Raw genomic sequence first — 16,782 nt, forward strand, 5'->3', positions numbered from 1 at the left:
AATCTAGATTCTCCACCCAGGGAAAACAACGTTTCAGGGTCCACTCTTTCAAGACCCTGCAGAATCCTGAATGTCTCAATGAGATTATCTCTTGTTCTTATAAACTCCTGAGAATATAGACCCAATTTACTCAAGACTCTCACCGTAGGACAACCTCTCATCCCAGGGACCAATCCAGTGAACCCGTCACCATATTGTCTCCAATACAAGAAATTTTATCCTTAAATGTGGAGATCAAAACTGAACACAGTATTCCAGGTATGGTTTCACCAAAGCCCAGTAAAGCTATAGCAAGATTTTGTACTCCAATCCCATTTCAATGAAGACCAACATACCATGTGCTTTTCTAATTGCTTGCTGTACATACATGCTAACTTGGTGTTGCTTGTACAAGTTCTCTCAAATTCTTCAAACGAACATCATTTTGTACAAACTTCACACCTTTTAAAAACATTCTGATTTTCTATTCTTACTGATTGAACATTCTCACATTATAATTCTGCCGACTCTCAAACCTGTATATACCCTTTTATAGCCTGTATCCTCCTCACAGCTTGCATTCCCACATAACTTTGCATCATCAGCAAACCTAGATGCATTACTCTGTTGTTAATAGCTTGTAAATAATTGCGGCCCTGGCACTGTTTCTTGTCATGATGTGGAGATGCCGGCGTTGGACTGGGGTAAACACAGTAAGAGATTTAACAACACCAGGTTAAAGTCCAACAGGTTTACTTGGTATTTGGCATTTGCTACCAAATAAACCTGTTGGACTTTAACCTGGTGTTGTTAAAACTCTTACTGTTTCTTGTAGCACTCCAGATTGAAAATGTTGGTCTTCATTGAAATGGCATTGGAGTACAAAATCTTGCTATAGCTTTACTGGGCTTTGGTGAAACTATATCTGGAATACTGTGTTCGGTTTTGATCTCCACATTTAAGGATGAAATTTCTTGTATTGGAGACAATATGGTGAAGGGTTCACTGGATTGGTCCCTGGGATGAGAGGTTGTCCTACGGTGAGAGTCTTGAGTAAATTGGGTCTATATTCTCAGGAGTTTATAAGAACAAGAGATAATCTCATTGAGACATTCAGGATTCTGCAGGGTCTTGAAAGAGTGGACCCTGAAACGTTGTTTTCCCTGGGTGGAGAATCTAGATTAAGGGGGTGCAGTTTTAGGAGAAGGACTTGATCGTTTCTGAGATGAGATATTTCAAGGGGTTGTGAATAATTGGAATTCGCCACTCCAAAGGTTGTGGACGCTTCACCTTTGAATATATAAAGAACAAAAAACAGTACAGCAGAGGAACAGACATTTTGGCCCACCAAGTGTGTGCTGACACAGAAGCCTCTCTAATCTAATATTTTCTTGCCTCTACGTAATCCATATCCCTGACATCCCATTTATCCCTACTCTTTGCTTCTTGGTCTGTTACCAATTCTCTATCTGTGCTAATATATCACTCCAACTCTATGAACCATTATCTTGTCTATTAACCTTTTGTGCAGCACCTCATCGAACATCTTTTGGAAATCCAAGTATACAATGTCTACGAGCGCTCCTTTAACTATCCTATTATCTACCATCAAAACATTCTAATTAATTCGTGAAATAGGATTTCCCTTTCATAAAACCATGCTGACTTGTCGGATCATATTACAATTTTCTAAATGCATCATTAAGATTTCCTTAATATTTCAACACTTTAGCAACGCCTAATGTCAAGCTCACTGGCCTGTAGTTCTTGTTTTCTCTCTTCATTTTTTCTTGAATAGTAGTTTTACATTTACTAACTTCCAGTCCGCTGAGACCCAGAATCTAGGGAATATTGCTGAAAAAGAGAGACATGCTGTCAAATCTTTTTGTCTTGCACTCATCAGGGCGGATGCAAATCTTCAAAATTTCAAAAGGGAGCAACAATGTATACTGCATGAGAAAAAGGTGCTGATTAGTCAACCAGCAAGCATACGTGAGCCATACTGCACACCCAACTGATAATCTTAAATTAGTTGTTAGCGTTCAATCACAGAATGACACCTAACGTTGCACATAATGTTTTGAGTTTTGCAAGCAGAGGCTGGTTGAGTATGGCCAGCACTTTGTCTATTGTGAACAGCCATGATGTGGACAGCCAAAGGGATGTGCTGTTTGATACAATTTGCCAGATGTTGGAACATACAACCTAGAATTCTGGCTTTGCAGTAGCACTGAAATTGATATATCATATTACTCATTTGTGTGGTAGGCAGAACATCTTTTTGATTTAACGGCAGCATCCCATAAGTGGAAAACACCAATCATGCTACATGTGCTAGAAACTATATATATTAATGTCTTCTTCAAACAAAGGAAGATGTCAAGGTATTTTTTGAATTAAACAAAAGCATGGGGAACAACAGTTCAGTGGTGTATTTTTCATAGCAACACCTCGACACCTTTTTCAGCAGTATTCCCTAGATTTTGGGTCCCAGTGAATTGGAAGTTAACAAATATAAAACTACTATTCAAGAAAAATGGAGAAAACAAGAACTACAGGCCAGTAAGCCTGACATTAGTCATTGATAAAGACTTGCCAATCAATTAGCACCCTTTTCTCATGCAATATAAATTGTTGCTTCATTTGAAATTTGATGTGTGCAAAATGAAAAGTCTTGTCAGCATGTCTCTTTTTCCAGCAGTTCTGGACTACCATGCGACAATTTAGGGATTGATTTGGAAATCATAACTAGCGCAACTATTACCTCTGCAGCTATCTCTTTCAGATTAGGACACAGGACATCAGGTTCTGGGAATTTGTCCTTATTAGTTTTTTTTTATTCTTCCGTGGGATATGGGCATCACTAGCAAGGCCAGCATTTGTTGCCCATCTCTAACAGCCCTTGAACTGAGTGGCAATTAAGAGTCAACCACATTGTTGTGGATCTAGAGTGTTGTGGATCTAGGCCAGACCAGTTAAGGAAGGCAGATTTCCTCCCCTGAAGGACATTAGTGAACCAGATGAGTTTTTACAACAATCGACAATGTTTCATGGTCTTAATTTAGACTCGTAATTCCACATTTTTGTTGAAATCAATTTTACCACCTGCCATGATGGGACTAAGTCCCAGATTCCCAGAGCAGTACCCTGAGACTCTGGATTACTAGTCCAGTGACAATACCACTATGCTACCGCCTCCCTCAAGTTTCTCTAGTTCTCTGATATTTTCCCTTAATTTATACATTTTATTGGCCCCGAGGTTACCCTCTATTTTTGGTATGCAATTTGTGTCTTCCATGAAGATAGACAAAATACTTGTTCAATTTCTGTCATTTCCTTATTAAGCATGATAATTTCTCCTGTCTCTGCTTCAAAGGGTCAAGTATTTACTCTAGCTACTTTTCTTTTTATATACTTGCAACAGCTCTTACAATCTATTTTTATATTCCTAACTTACTCTCGTATGCTACTTTTTCCCCCTTTTAGCAACATTTTGATGGTCCTTTGTTGATTTCTAAAACACTCCCAATCCTCAGGCTTACTGCTATTCTTTGCAGCATGTAAGCCTCTTCTTTTAATCCAATATAATCCTTAACCTCCTTAGTAAACCACAGATGGATCTTTCTTGCTGAGTTTTTGTTTTTCAATGGAATGCATTTTTGTTGAACATTTCCAATTGTTTTGTTACATCTTTCCCACTGTTTATTTACAGTTATACCTTTTAGTCTATTTACCCAGTCAACTTTAGCCAGCTTTAAGTTTCAGATTGGACCAGATTCCCCAAGAAAATTGAAAGCAAATCAAACCACTGTCCTTCCAAAAGCTGGTCCTGTTTTCACAGCGCGGTCCTATAGATCTAAATAAATCATCATTCAGAAGCACCGAGAGAGAACATGAACAGGGAAGGTAACCAATAGCAAACAATTTTTCTTATGTCATTCCAGGTCAAGAGAAACCCAACAACTATATTGTGATATACATAGATCTGACCAATATATAATCACCTGTCTAACAACAACGTGGTTGATTATTCCTTACTTAATTATGAATGGAAGAAAAATAGCTGTCTCGCAAGTGACATGAATACTCATACCCACTTCTGCAACTTTAACACAACTCACTATTGTGTGGGTCTAAAAATGAATGTGATTTTCCATCTGTCTATAGTTGATTCACCATTTGTAGCAAGTGTATTGAACAACATTGATATGGATGCAGGACTAGCTGGAGTGCTATCCAGATTTTATGACACCAAAGTAGGAGATATAGTAAATTCTGTAAAAGATCAAAGGAAACAGCATTGGGATGTTGTTAGGGAGGGGGAAAACTAAAAGGGTATACTTAACTTGAAGAGTGCAAAGATTCAGCAGATTGATTCCTGAGATGAAAGGACCATCCTCTGAAGAGAATTTGATTAGACAAAGCTTATATTCTCTTGAATTTAGAACATGAGATGATCTAATTGAAACATAAAATTCCTAAAGGGCTTGAAATAGGAGATGCTGGGAGGACGTTTCCCTTGGCTTGGGAATCTAAAATTGGGGGTAACAGTCTGGAAGGATTGAGAATCTTTGTAATTCCCTACCCTCAGTGGGCTGTGCTCAATTCTTAAGTACCTTCAGGATAGAGATTGAGAGATTTTTGGATACTCAGGGAATTAAGCATATGATGGATAATGAAAGAAAGAGTTGAAGTAAAACAGCCGTAATTTTATTGAATGTGGAGCAAGCTCCAAGGGCCAAATGGCTTCCTCCTAGAATCATAGAAACCCTACAGTACAGAAAGAGGCCATTCGGCCCATCAAGTCTGCACCGACCACAATCCCACCCAGGCCCTACCCCCATATTCCTACATATTTTACCCGCTAATCCCTCTAATCTACACATCCCAGGACACTAAGGGGCAATTTTAGCATGGCCAACCAACCTAACCCGCACATCTTTGGACTGTGGGAGGAAACCGGAGCACCCGGAGGAAACCCACGCAGACACGAGGAGAATGTGCAAACTCCACACAGACAGTGACCCAAGCCAGGAATCGAACCCAGGTCCCTGGAGCTGTGAAGTAGCAGTGCTAACCACTGTGCTACCGTCCTGCCCCTAATATTCTCACGAGTAAATGAAATTAAATTTACCAAAAGTAAGAAATACGTAGAAGTTATATAAATTTTGAGATTATGCTTTTCAGTTAATATCAGTAATTATACTCGATTCAAAGTAGGTGTGATGTTCTTCAGGAGCAAAGAGCCCAAGGGGTAGAGCTTCTTCATGCAGTGTTGTGAATCATAGAAATCCTACAGTGCAGGAGGCGGCAATTTGGCCCACTGAGTCTGCACCGACAACAATCCCACCTTGGCCCTATCCCTGTAACCCCACATATTTACGCTGCTAATCCCTCTAATCTATGCATCCCAAGACACAAAGGGCAATTTAGCATGGCCAATGCACCTAACTTGCACATCTTTGGACTGTGGAAATAAACGCATCAGGCATGGGGAGAACATGCAAACTTCACACGGACAGTGACCAATGCCGAGAATCGAACCCAGGTCTCTGGAGCTGTGAGGCAGCAGTGCTAACCACTGTACCACCATACCGCCCAAAGACGTGGAATTCACTCCTTCAGTTCATGGTTGAAGCAAAAACTGTGGCAACATTCAAGGCTAGATAAGTGAATGAAGGAAAGGGGATCTAAGGGACATGAGATTGAAAATATTTGTTCATTTGGTTGCACTAATACAGCATTCTTCAATGTTGTAACTTCTATGTATTTCTATGTCGATTCAGACCATTAAATCATGAAATTTCCACATACAGACATGTAACGGAGACCTTAATTCTCCATTAACAAGCGCCACATCCAACAAATGCAACTTGATGCCGCCAATAATAATTCCAAGGTCCGCAATTTCATCGCCGACCAGAGGTGGTATAAGCACTCAGCCTGTCCTTACAAACTAACAAAACACTTTTCATCTTCTGCTGATACCAGAGAAAATCCCAATTAGTGTCTGAAGTGACTTATACATTTATTGCACACACAAATGTAGTTGTTTTAAAGTTGAGCTTGCAAACTTTGTACATTGTTCCATTGCTGCAAGTTGCATCTCACAGTATAAATGTGATATATTCAGCAGCAAGAGAACTGGACAATACCTATAATATAAATGGAACAGCTCTCAGAAATTCACATAACGATAAAAAAGCCTTTTTCAGAGAAGTACAATAGGAACTCAAATCATAAAGAGCAAAGAAAACTTATCAAATTAGATAATAATGTTGTCACCAATATCTAACATCCACTTCAATCGCTGCAGTCTATTGATCATAGAATCCTTATAATGCAGAAAGAGGCCATTCAGCCCATCAAGTTTGCACCAAATACAGTCCCACATATTTACCCTGCTACTCCCCCTGAACTAGGGTCAATTTAGCATGGCCAATCAACCTAATCCGCATATCTTTGGACCGTGGGAGGAAACCAGAGCACCCGGATGAAACACACGCAGACACGGGGAGAACATGCAAACTCCACACAGTGACCCCAGGCCGGAATTGAACCCGGGTCCCTGGCGCTAACCACTGTGCCGTCCATCAAGCCCATTGTTAGCAGTGCTAACAATCACAGTGGCTTTCATTTAACAAATACTACATAGCCCTTTCTCCTGGGCCACCTGCATCATTTGAATATAAGTGGAATACCCTTTTGACCAACAATGTCAAAACTGCATTGCTGGACTACAGAAGAGCTAAAAGGGACAATACAGGTGGGACAAGTAACACTTGCTATTTATATAGCATGTTTTCAAAAATACATTCCGAAGTAAATTCTCAATAAAGATAACAGTGCCGCAAGTAGTACTACACATTAGCTTACAGTGGGAAGATATAAATAAAAAACCAAAACATGCTGGAAACACTCAGCAGGTCAGGAAGCGTCTACGGGAAACAGGGCATAGGGTTAATGTTTCAGGTCCACCATCACGTTTTATTTCAGATTTGTTACATTTTGCATTTCATCCTACAAGATAAAATTAGTCTCGTGTACACATCAGACGTCGGCTCACAAATCAACCAAGTGAAGTGTTCACGCACACCACAACCAGGGACAGAACAACCCAAAGGACCCACCGATGGGTAAAAGTAAAATACTGCGGATGATGGACATCGGAAATAAAAACAGAAAACGTTGGACAAACTCAGCAGGTCTCAGTCATATGAACTCGAAACGTTAACTGTCGCTCTCCGCATAGATGCTGCCAGACCTGTTGAGTTCGTCTAGCATTTTTTACCCACAGACGGAGTCAGGATAACAACTACTTGCATTTATAGGGCGCCTTTAAAGTGGCAAAACGTCCCAAGATACTTCGCAAGCGCTTTATCAGTCAATATTTGACATCGAACCACTTAAGAGATAGTGAAAGAGGGAGGATTAAAAAGCATCTTAAAAGAGCATGGCAGAAAGGCTGGAGGGAAATCTAGAGATTAGGGACTCACACACTTCACCAGAGTAAGGATAACCCAGAGGAACTCTCTCATTCACATCCCAGAGTGAATAAAGCCCAGGGCTTTTCTCTCTCCCTCTCTCTCTCACACACACACACACACACCACCGGTCTCACGTTGATCTTCCATACCGATCAGCTTTGTTCACTCGCGGCCCCAACCGAGCTTGGCCTCACGCTCATTCCCAGGCGCTTTGTTCACTTTCTTTCCAACAACAACGCCGCCTGTTAATTTTATCTTTGAAGCCAGTAGGCAAGACCCGGCCTGCCGCCCGCCAAAGGCTCTCCTATCCCTCTGTGTGAACCATTGAGGTAGGTTCCCCACCGCCTCCCCTACCTGTGGAGCTGGGGTGGCTGGCTGGCTGGTACCGGGACGCTCTTAGCCCGAACAGGTTTTCCGCTACCGCTCTCACTCTGAACACTCAGGGGCCCGGCCGCCGCCGCCTCCTTCTTCACCCGATCGCTCGCCCCTCGCGTTATTTTTTTTTCCCTCCGTGACAAGCGGACTCGCTCCCTCTCCTGGTCCCGCCCCCGACCTTGCCGGATTGGTGCGTCGACGTCACATCGCACGGCTCCCTGCCGGCAGTCAGGCTGCCGATTGGCGGAGGGATCTGTCAATCATCTGGCGTCACGGGGCCTCGCGAGGTTAATCATTTCCGGTCCGCCGTTAGTTTAAAGGCAAAACGAGGAAGTGTGGATAAAAGCAGGAATGGAATAGCGGGAGGGAGTCTGCGGGTTTATATAAAGAAAACACCGCTTTTTGTTCATCTATTTTGATAGTGTCGTAAATTCTTTAATGTTTCCATTTCTGAGAACATGAATCAGTAATGGGGGGGGGTGAGAGAGTGATAGTCAGGGGATTGTTATCGCCTCCTGTTTGATGGTGTGAACATGTGACCATTGCAGCCTTTGTCCACGCTTTCGTTTCCGGGATCATGAGCGATTTGAAAGAATCGTTTCCGGGCTCGGCTTGGGGACGGTCGTTGGGGAGCCGCGAGCGCTGACCGTTAATGGCGCGAGCTCCCGCGAGGGGGGTGGAGGAGGAACAGCCGGGGCCCAATCCCGGAGCCCGGCTCGGCTCCGCTAAGGTATCCGCCCAAGGGCACCAGGTGTCTCAGGCGTGACATTGGGAGGCCGAGCTCCGGGCCGCTCTGGCCCAGCGGGAGTGATCAGATGGCGGGCTGATTGATTTTTTTTTTACTTTTGCGGGGTGGTGGTGGTGGATAATCGTTTCCGCGCTGCTGCGGCGTCCCCGGGGCTGCTCGGAGCGTCCCCAGCCGTAGCACCCTGGGAGTTGTCAGTCACCCTGCCCTTCTAGTAGTCACGGTGCCTTGCCGAGCTCCTGCCCTTGTCCCAGGCTCGACTCCTGCCCTTGTCCCAGGCTCGACTCCCTCCTGGATAATTATTTCACTAACTTCTGTAAGGGACAGGTTTGGGGGGTCTTGGAGAGCCCTCTGACTGTCCTTGGGTGTGGGAAAGATCTCATCCACCAACACCCTCTGCCTGGCTGAATTTGTTCCCTCATTGATCAATTTATCTTTGTACTTGTATGTTGTGGCTAGCTGTATATGTCCTAACTATGTATTTTGGGCAACGTCCCTTGTTTCAGTCCTACTTGGGCTCCCTCTAACCCTTTTTGGTATCGATGCTTCCTAATTTTGCCCAAAATTTGATCAACTTTGCTGGATTTCAATTCCCTCAACTTGATATGGTCCATTTATGACAGTGCTCCCTTTCTTGATGGCTCTGACTCCATTTCTCAGGCTAGACTATCCAGTCATGTTTGTGAACTCACCATGCTTGACTGTACTTGCTCACATCCTGCTTCCTGTTTTAAAAAAAATAAATTCCATTCCATTCTCCCAGTTTTTCCATCCCTGTTGCACTTGTGGAAGGCTACATCACCAATACAACAATACCCTTTCCATGATGTGGAGGTGCCAGCATTGGGCGAGGGTAGGCTCAGTAAGAAGTCTCTCAACACCAGATTAAAGTTCAACAAGTTTATTTGGTAGCACGAGCTTTTGGAGCGCTGCTCCTTCATCAGGTGAGTGATGAAGGAGCAACGCTCAAAGTTTTTGCTACCAAATAAACCTGTCGGAATTTAACTTGGTGTTGAGACTTCTTACTACGCAGTACCCTTTCCCTCAGTGCTTGAGGGGGCCCTCAATTATATCTGACCAATTTCCTGCATTTCTGCTCTCAACCCTGCTCCTCCTTCTTAGAGTCATGTTTGCAATCCCTTGTCCTCACTTTCTATCCCACCAGCCTTCACATTTAAAGGATCACCTCCAGCCCTAACACCATTCTCTTCCCTGTTAGCATTCCAAAGGGACTGTTCCCTCTGACGCCTTGATCCAATCCTGTCATTACAAATACCTTGTCCCTTTCTCACTGCAGCTTCCCATGCAATTGGAAGTGGTTTAACATCACTTTTGCCTCCCCTCTCTTTGCCTTCTGAGGCCCCAAACATTCCTTCCAGGTGAAGAAACAATTACTTGTACTTTCACTTTAATACATTGTGTTTGCTGCTTACTATAGTCTTCTCTACATTGAGAAGACCAAATGCAAATTGGATGACTCTTTTGCTTTGTGATGAGTTGAACAATTTTTGATTGTGAATTCTGTTTCTTCTTCTCTCTCTTCTCTCCTCTTTCTCCCCCCCCCCCCCCCCCCCCGCCCCATTTGACTTTTGGCACTTGTCTGGATGAATTTTGTTTTTCGTGGTTTTGCTTTTGGACAGAGCTGTTCAATACACTGGGTGACTTCTTACCCTTGGTGATTCCAGCCTCCATCTCAATTCATCATGCTGTAATTTTCCGCACATCTATTCTCCTTTGTGTAAACTCCCCCATCTTTATTAAATAAAAGCCAATTACTGCAGATGCTGGAATATGAAACTAAGAGAAAAATGCTGGAAAATCTCAGCAGGTCTGACGGCATCTGTAAGGAGAGAAAAGAACTGATGGTTTGAATCCAGATGATCATTTGTCAAAGCTAAAAGGCATAGAAAGTGGGAGGGGGAGAGGGAATGAAAGATGAGTCATAGCCATAGAAACCAGGGGAAAAGACTGCTAATAGCTGTCCATAGAGAGAATAAAGGGTGTGAATGGCCAAACGGCAGGGAAGCTGTAAACTACCAGATGCAAATTTGGGGGGGGGAATGGGACAGAGGTAGAATGTCAAAGGTGAAGTGGGGAAGGAATAAAGGGAAGGAGGATGAAGTTTGAGGGGGGGGGGGGGAAGAAAAATGAAGAAAGACAATAAAGAAATGAAAGGTAGAGAACAGTTTTTTTTAAAAAATTAAATAAAATAGAATGAAAATAAAGGGGGCTGAGGTGGGGTAGAGCAAATCATCTGAAGTTGTTGAATTCGATGTTGAGACCGGAAGGCTGTAAAGTGCCGAGCCAGAAGATGAGATGCTGTTCCTCCAGTTTGCGTTGAGCTTCACTGGAACATTGCAGCAAGCCAAGGACAGACATGTGGGCATGGGAGCAAGATCATGTGTTAAAATGGCAAGCAACCGGAAGGTCAGGGTCCTGATTGCACACAAACTGAAGGTGCTCAGCAAAGCGATCACCCAGTCTATGCTTGGTTTCTCCAATATAGAGGAGACCACATTGGGAGCAGCGAATGCAATAAACCAAATTGAAAGGTACAAGAGAAATGCTGCTTAACCTGGAATTAATGTTTTGGACCTTGGATGGTGAGCATAGAAGAGGTAAAGGGGCAGGTGTTACACCTTCTGTGATTGCATGGGAAGGTGCCATGAGTGAAGGGAGAGGTGTTGGGTATAGTGGAGGAGTGGACTTGGTTATCCCGGAGGGAACGGTCTCTGCGGTATGCTGACCGAGGGAGTGAAGGGAAGATGTGTTTGGTGGTGGCATCACGCTGGAGTTTGTGAAAATGGCGGAGGAATATGCTTTGCATGTGGAGACTGGCAGGGTGAAATGTGAGAACAAGAAGGACTCTATCCTTGTTCTGGGAGAGAGGGGAGGGGGTGAGGGTCGTGGCGCAGGACTGCACGCTGTCGAGGGCCCTGTCGACAACTGTAGATGGAAATCCACGGTTGAGGAGAAAGGAGCACATATTAGAAGCACCACTTTGGGAAGTGGCATCATCGGGACAAAGGTGAAGGAGCTGAGAGAAAGGGATGGAGTCCTTACAGGATGTGGGGTGTGAAGAGCTGTCGTCCAGATAGCTGTGGGAGTCAGTGGGCTTGTAATGGACATTGGTGGATAGTCCATTGCTGGAAATGGAGACAGGCCAAGGAAGGGAAGGGAAATGTCTGAGATGGACCAGGTGAAGGCGATGGAGGGGTGGAAACTGGAAGCGAAATTGATGAATTATTTGAGGTCTGGATGGGAACATGAAGCAGCACCAAAATAGTCACCGATCGCCACCTTTATTCATGGCCACCCAATTGACCTTGCCATCATGTGTGCCTCACTACTTCCATCATATCAATCACCACTAAGACACTTTACTCACTTCCCTGTATTGCTCTCTTACATAATCTGTTCCTTTTCTCAACTCTTCCTTCTGTTTCTGCCTCTGGAAAATGTTCTTTCTCAATTGACTAACAACTGCACTCAAAAACCCAACTGTCTAGCCTTTGATCCACTATTCATCACAGCTTTTCTGCAGCTACTGAATTGTTCAACCACATTTTGGCCTCCACCTTTGCCACAGTACTCATTACAATCTCTCACTCTCACCATTCCCCTGGTACTACCTCATCTCTGTTCCTTTAGTCCGAGGTACTCAATGCCTATGACTAATTTAGGCACCAACCATCAGAAATACAATTCCAACGGAGGTGCAGGAACAGCAGGACCTGGGGGTTTATGTGCACAAATTATTGAAGATTCAGGACAGTTTAAGTAAGTGGACAATCATACATATAGAATGGGCAGCATGGTGGCACAGTGGCTAGCACTACCTCACAGTGCCAGGGACCTGGGTTCAATTCTGGCCTTAGGTGACTGCCCGTGTCTGCATGGGTTTCCTCCCACAGCCCAAAGATGTGCAGTTTAGGGGGATTAGTCAGGTAAATGAGTGGGGTTATAGAGAATCGATGCAGACTCAATGAGACAAATGTACTTCTGCATTGTAGGGATTCTATGAATGCCCTGGACCCCACAAAGCACAATGAAGTCCTGCTGTTGTTTGCCAAAACTGCTCACTATTCCAGGAATATTCCTGGAAAACTTAGATAATCTGCAAACTGTTTTAGATTCATAAGACTCAGTAAGAGAATTGTCCTAATGAGGCCTAGACTAGACCTAAATTCCCTGGAATTCAGGAGAGTAAGAGTTGATCTAATTGGAACGTGCAAAACTCTTAAGGGCTTTACGGGATAGATGCTGAAGAGTTGTTTCTGCTGGCTGAGAAATCTCGAACAAGGTGTCACATTCTCACAAAGGGTTGGCCATTTTAAGGTTGATCAGGAGAAATTTCTTAACTCAAAGGGTTGTGAATCTTTGGATTTTCTGCCTCAGATGTGGTTGTTCAGTTGAGAATATTCAAGAAAAGTTGCTAGATTTTTGATAAACGAGGATAGTGTGAGAAGGTGGAATTGGGGTAAAAGATCATCCATGAGCTTGTTGGAGCAGATTCTTAAGAGCTAAATCACCTGCATCTGCTCCTATTTATGTGCCATCCCTACTGTCGCCCAGCTGAGGGGGACTGCACTTGCTTGGTTTTGTTCATATCCAACTAACATATGTATGCTGTCTGATTTGCTGAGTACTTCCAAAATTTTCTGATTTCGAGCATAATAGTATTGCGCTTTTGTAACCATGGTAATCAGTAAGAGTGATGGGCTGGCAAGTATTTGAGTAGGCAAGACTGTTTCTGTCAAAATAGGTTAATGTTTCTATAATTACTACTTGGGTGAGTCTAACTCTGACTTGTCCTCAGTTTACAATATTCCAGGTTGCACATTTTGGATCTACTCCGGGTTTCCATTTTCTGCATTCATCTGTGTCCCTTAAGTGTACCGGGGGTGAACCTGGTCGATATTGACATATGTTACTTTCAAATTGTGATATAATCACTCTTTCCCAGCAGATCTTTGACTGTGATATTAAATAACCCTATCAGACTAGATCCAAAATAGCTTTTTTTCTACTTGGTTCCACAACGTACTGCCTCAGGAAACTCTCTTGAACATTCTACTGACTCATTTTCTAGGCTACCGTTGTCAATTTGGTCCAGTCTACATGAAGATTGAAGTCCCTACAATTATTATATTGGCTTTTTTTACAAACTCCAATAAGTTTTGTTTAATGTTGTGTCCAGTGGTATAACTACAGTTTTGGTGCCTATAAACTATTCCTGAACATTTTCTTACTCCGGCTATTCCTAATTTCCATCCATACTGATTTTGCTTCATGATCTTCTGAGCCCAGCCTCTTACTCAATAATGTTGTTACTATCGGGGCTACCCTCCTCTTTTGCCATTCTGTTTGTCTTTCCAAAATATTTGTGCACCTTGGAATATTTATTTCCAGTTATGGTCACCTTGTAACCATATCTCTGTAATGTGATTAAATTTAAGCCATTAGCCTCTTTGCGCCACTAGTTCATCTAATTGCAAATGCTTTACACTTTGATTTTGATTTGATTTATTATTGTCACATGTATTAACATAGTGAAAAGTATTGTTTCTTGCACGCTATACAGACAAAACATACCGTTCATAGAGAAGGAAACGAGAGAGTGCAGAATGTAATGTTACAGTCATAGCTAGGGTGTAGCGAAAGATCAACTTAATACAAGGTAAGTCCATTCAAAAGTCTTACAGCAGTAGGGAAGAAGCTGTTCTTGAGTCAGCTGGTACGTGACCTCAGACTTTTGTATCTTTTTCCCGAAGGAAGAAGAGAGAATGTCCGGGTGCGTGGGGTCCTTAATTATCCTTAAAATGGGATGTTGGCCTATATTGCGAAGGGGATAGAATATAAAAGCAGGGATGTCTTGATGCACCTGTACAGGGCATTGGTGAGGCCGCAGCTGGAATACTGTGTGCAGTATTGGTCCCCTTATATGAGGAAGGATATATTGGCATTGGAGGGAGTGCAGAGAAGGTTCACCAGGTTGATACCGGAGATGAGGGGTTTGGATTATGAGGAGAGGCTGAGGAGATTGGGTTTGTACTCGTTGGAGTTTAGAAGGATGAGGGGGGATCTTATGGAGGCTTATAAGATAATGCGGGGGCTGGATAGGGTGGAGGCGGAGAGATTCTTTCCACTTAGTAAGGAAGTTAAAACTAGAGGACACAGCCTCAAAATAAAGGGGGGTCGGTTTAAGACAGAGTTGAGGAGGAACTTCTTCTCCCAGAGGGTGGTGAATCTCTGGAATTCTCTGCCCACTGAGGTGGTGGAGGCTACCTCGCTGAATATGTTTAAAGCGCGGATGGATGGATTCCTGATCGGTAAGGGAATTAAGGGTTATGGGGATCAGGCGGTTAAGTGGTACTGATCCACGTCAGATCAGCCATGATCTTATTGAATGGCGGGGCAGGCTCGAGGGGCTGGATGGCCTACTCCTGCTCCTATTTCTTATGTTCTTATGTTCTTATGCTGGCTGCTTTGCCGCGGCAGCAGGAAGTATAGACAGAGTCAATGGATGAAAGGCTGGTTTGCGTGATGGATTGGGCTACATTCACAACCTTTTGTAGTTCCTTGCAGTCTTGGGCAGAGCAGGAGCCATACCAAGCTGTGATACAACCAAAAAGAATGCTCTCTATGGTGCATCTGTAAAAGCTGGTGAGAGTCGTAGCTGACATGCCAAATTTCCTTAGTCTTCTGAGAAAGTAGAGGTGTTGGTAGGCTTTCTTAACTATAGTGCTGGCATAGGAGGACCAGGACAGGTTGTTGGTGATCTGGACATCTAAAAACATGAAGCTCTCGACCCTTTCTACTTCGTCCCCATTGATGTAGACAGGGGCATGTTCTCTTTTACGCTTCCTGAAGTCGATGACAATCTCCTTCATTTTGTTGACATTGAGGGAGAGATTATTGTTGCCGCACCAGTTCACCAGATTCTCTATCTCATTCCTGTACTCTGTCTCTTCATTGTTTGAGATCTGACCCAATACAGTGGTGTCGTCAGCAAACTTGAAAATCGAATTGGAGGGGAATTTGGCCCCACAGTCATAGGTGTATAAGGAGTATAATAGTGGACTGAGAACACAGCCTTGTGGGGCACTGGTGTGGAGGATGATCGTGGAGGAGATGTTGTTGCCTATCCTTACTGATTGTGGTCTGTGAGTTAGGAAGTTCCGGATCCAGTCGCAGAGGGAGATGCTGAGACCCAGGCCATGGCGTTTGGAGATGAGTTTCGTGGGAATAATGTTGTTGAAGGCTATAAATAAATAGGAGTCTGACATAGGTGTCCTTGTTATCTAGGTGTTCCAGGGTTGTGTGCAGGGCCGGGGAGATGGCGTCAGCTGTGGACCTGTTGCGGCGGTAGGCAAACCGTAGTGGACCCAGGTAGTCTGGGAGGCTGGAATTGATTTGTGCTGTGACTAACCTTTCGAAGCACTTCATAATGATGGATGTCAGAGCCACCGGCCGATAGTCATTAAGGCACGCTGCTTGGTTTTTCTTAGGTACCGGGATGATGGTCGTCGTCCTGAAGCAGATAGGGTCCTCGGATTGTTGTAAAGAGAGATTGAAGGTGTCTGTGAATACCTCCGCCAGCTGATCCACACAGGATCTGAGTGCCCGTCCGGGTGCCCCATCCGGGGTAGTTGCTTTCTGCGGGTTGACCTTCAAGAAAGCCGCTCTGACATCTGCAATGATGACCCCAGATACAGATTCTTCCAGGGTGGAGGGCATGCTCTCGCTGACCTCTTGCTCAAAACAGGCGTAGAATGCATTGAGCTTATCAGGGAGGGGTGCGTTGGAGCTGGCGATTTTACATGCCTTCATCTTGTAGCCTGTTATGTCTTGCAGATCTTGCCATAGTCAGTGGGGGTCGGTGTGGCTAGCCTGGGACTCTAGCTTGGTCCAGTATTGTCTTTTGGCATTTTTGATGGATCTCCTTAGATTGAATCTGGCTTTCGTGTATAGGTCAGTGTCAACTGACTTGAACCCCTCAGACCTGGGCTTCAGCAAGCAGTGGCTATCCCTGTTCATCCATGGTTTCCAGTTGGAGAACACACGGATTTGCTTCTTTGGCTCACAGTCTTCTACACACTTACTAATGAAGTCAATTACTGTAGTGGCGTACTCATTCAGATAAAGAACTGTTCACTTTATTTCTTTACTACTATTCCGTGCATAACCTTACTC

At 43.8% G+C, this 16,782-nt stretch overlaps 2 protein-coding genes across 5 annotated transcripts in view; one reads left to right on the forward strand and one right to left on the reverse strand.

The window, feature by feature from the left end:
- The window catches only part of fryl (furry homolog, like), a 444,177-nt gene extending 436,157 nt beyond the window's left edge, over nucleotides 1-8,020 (reverse strand). The window contains exon 1 of one of the 2 annotated variants that reach the window (XM_078217183.1): nucleotides 7,821-8,020. The gene's annotated coding sequence lies outside the window, so the exon portion shown is untranslated. The remainder of the gene's footprint in view (nucleotides 1-7,820) is intronic. The other variant, XM_078217182.1, reaches the window with a different exon arrangement.
- A 137-nt stretch (nucleotides 8,021-8,157) lies between these two features.
- ociad1 (OCIA domain containing 1) overlaps nucleotides 8,158-16,782 on the forward strand; it is a 36,046-nt gene continuing 27,421 nt past the window's right edge. For 2 of the 3 annotated variants that reach the window (XM_078217186.1, XM_078217187.1), the window contains exon 1: nucleotides 8,158-8,571. In XM_078217186.1, coding sequence (XP_078073312.1) covers nucleotides 8,494-8,571 — 78 coding nt within the window. In that variant the 5' untranslated portion in view covers nucleotides 8,158-8,493. The remainder of the gene's footprint in view (nucleotides 8,572-16,782) is intronic. The other variant, XM_078217188.1, reaches the window with a different exon arrangement.

This window comes from Mustelus asterias, chromosome 1, assembly GCF_964213995.1.
Source record: "Mustelus asterias chromosome 1, sMusAst1.hap1.1, whole genome shotgun sequence".
NCBI lineage: Eukaryota > Metazoa > Chordata > Chondrichthyes > Carcharhiniformes > Triakidae > Mustelus > Mustelus asterias.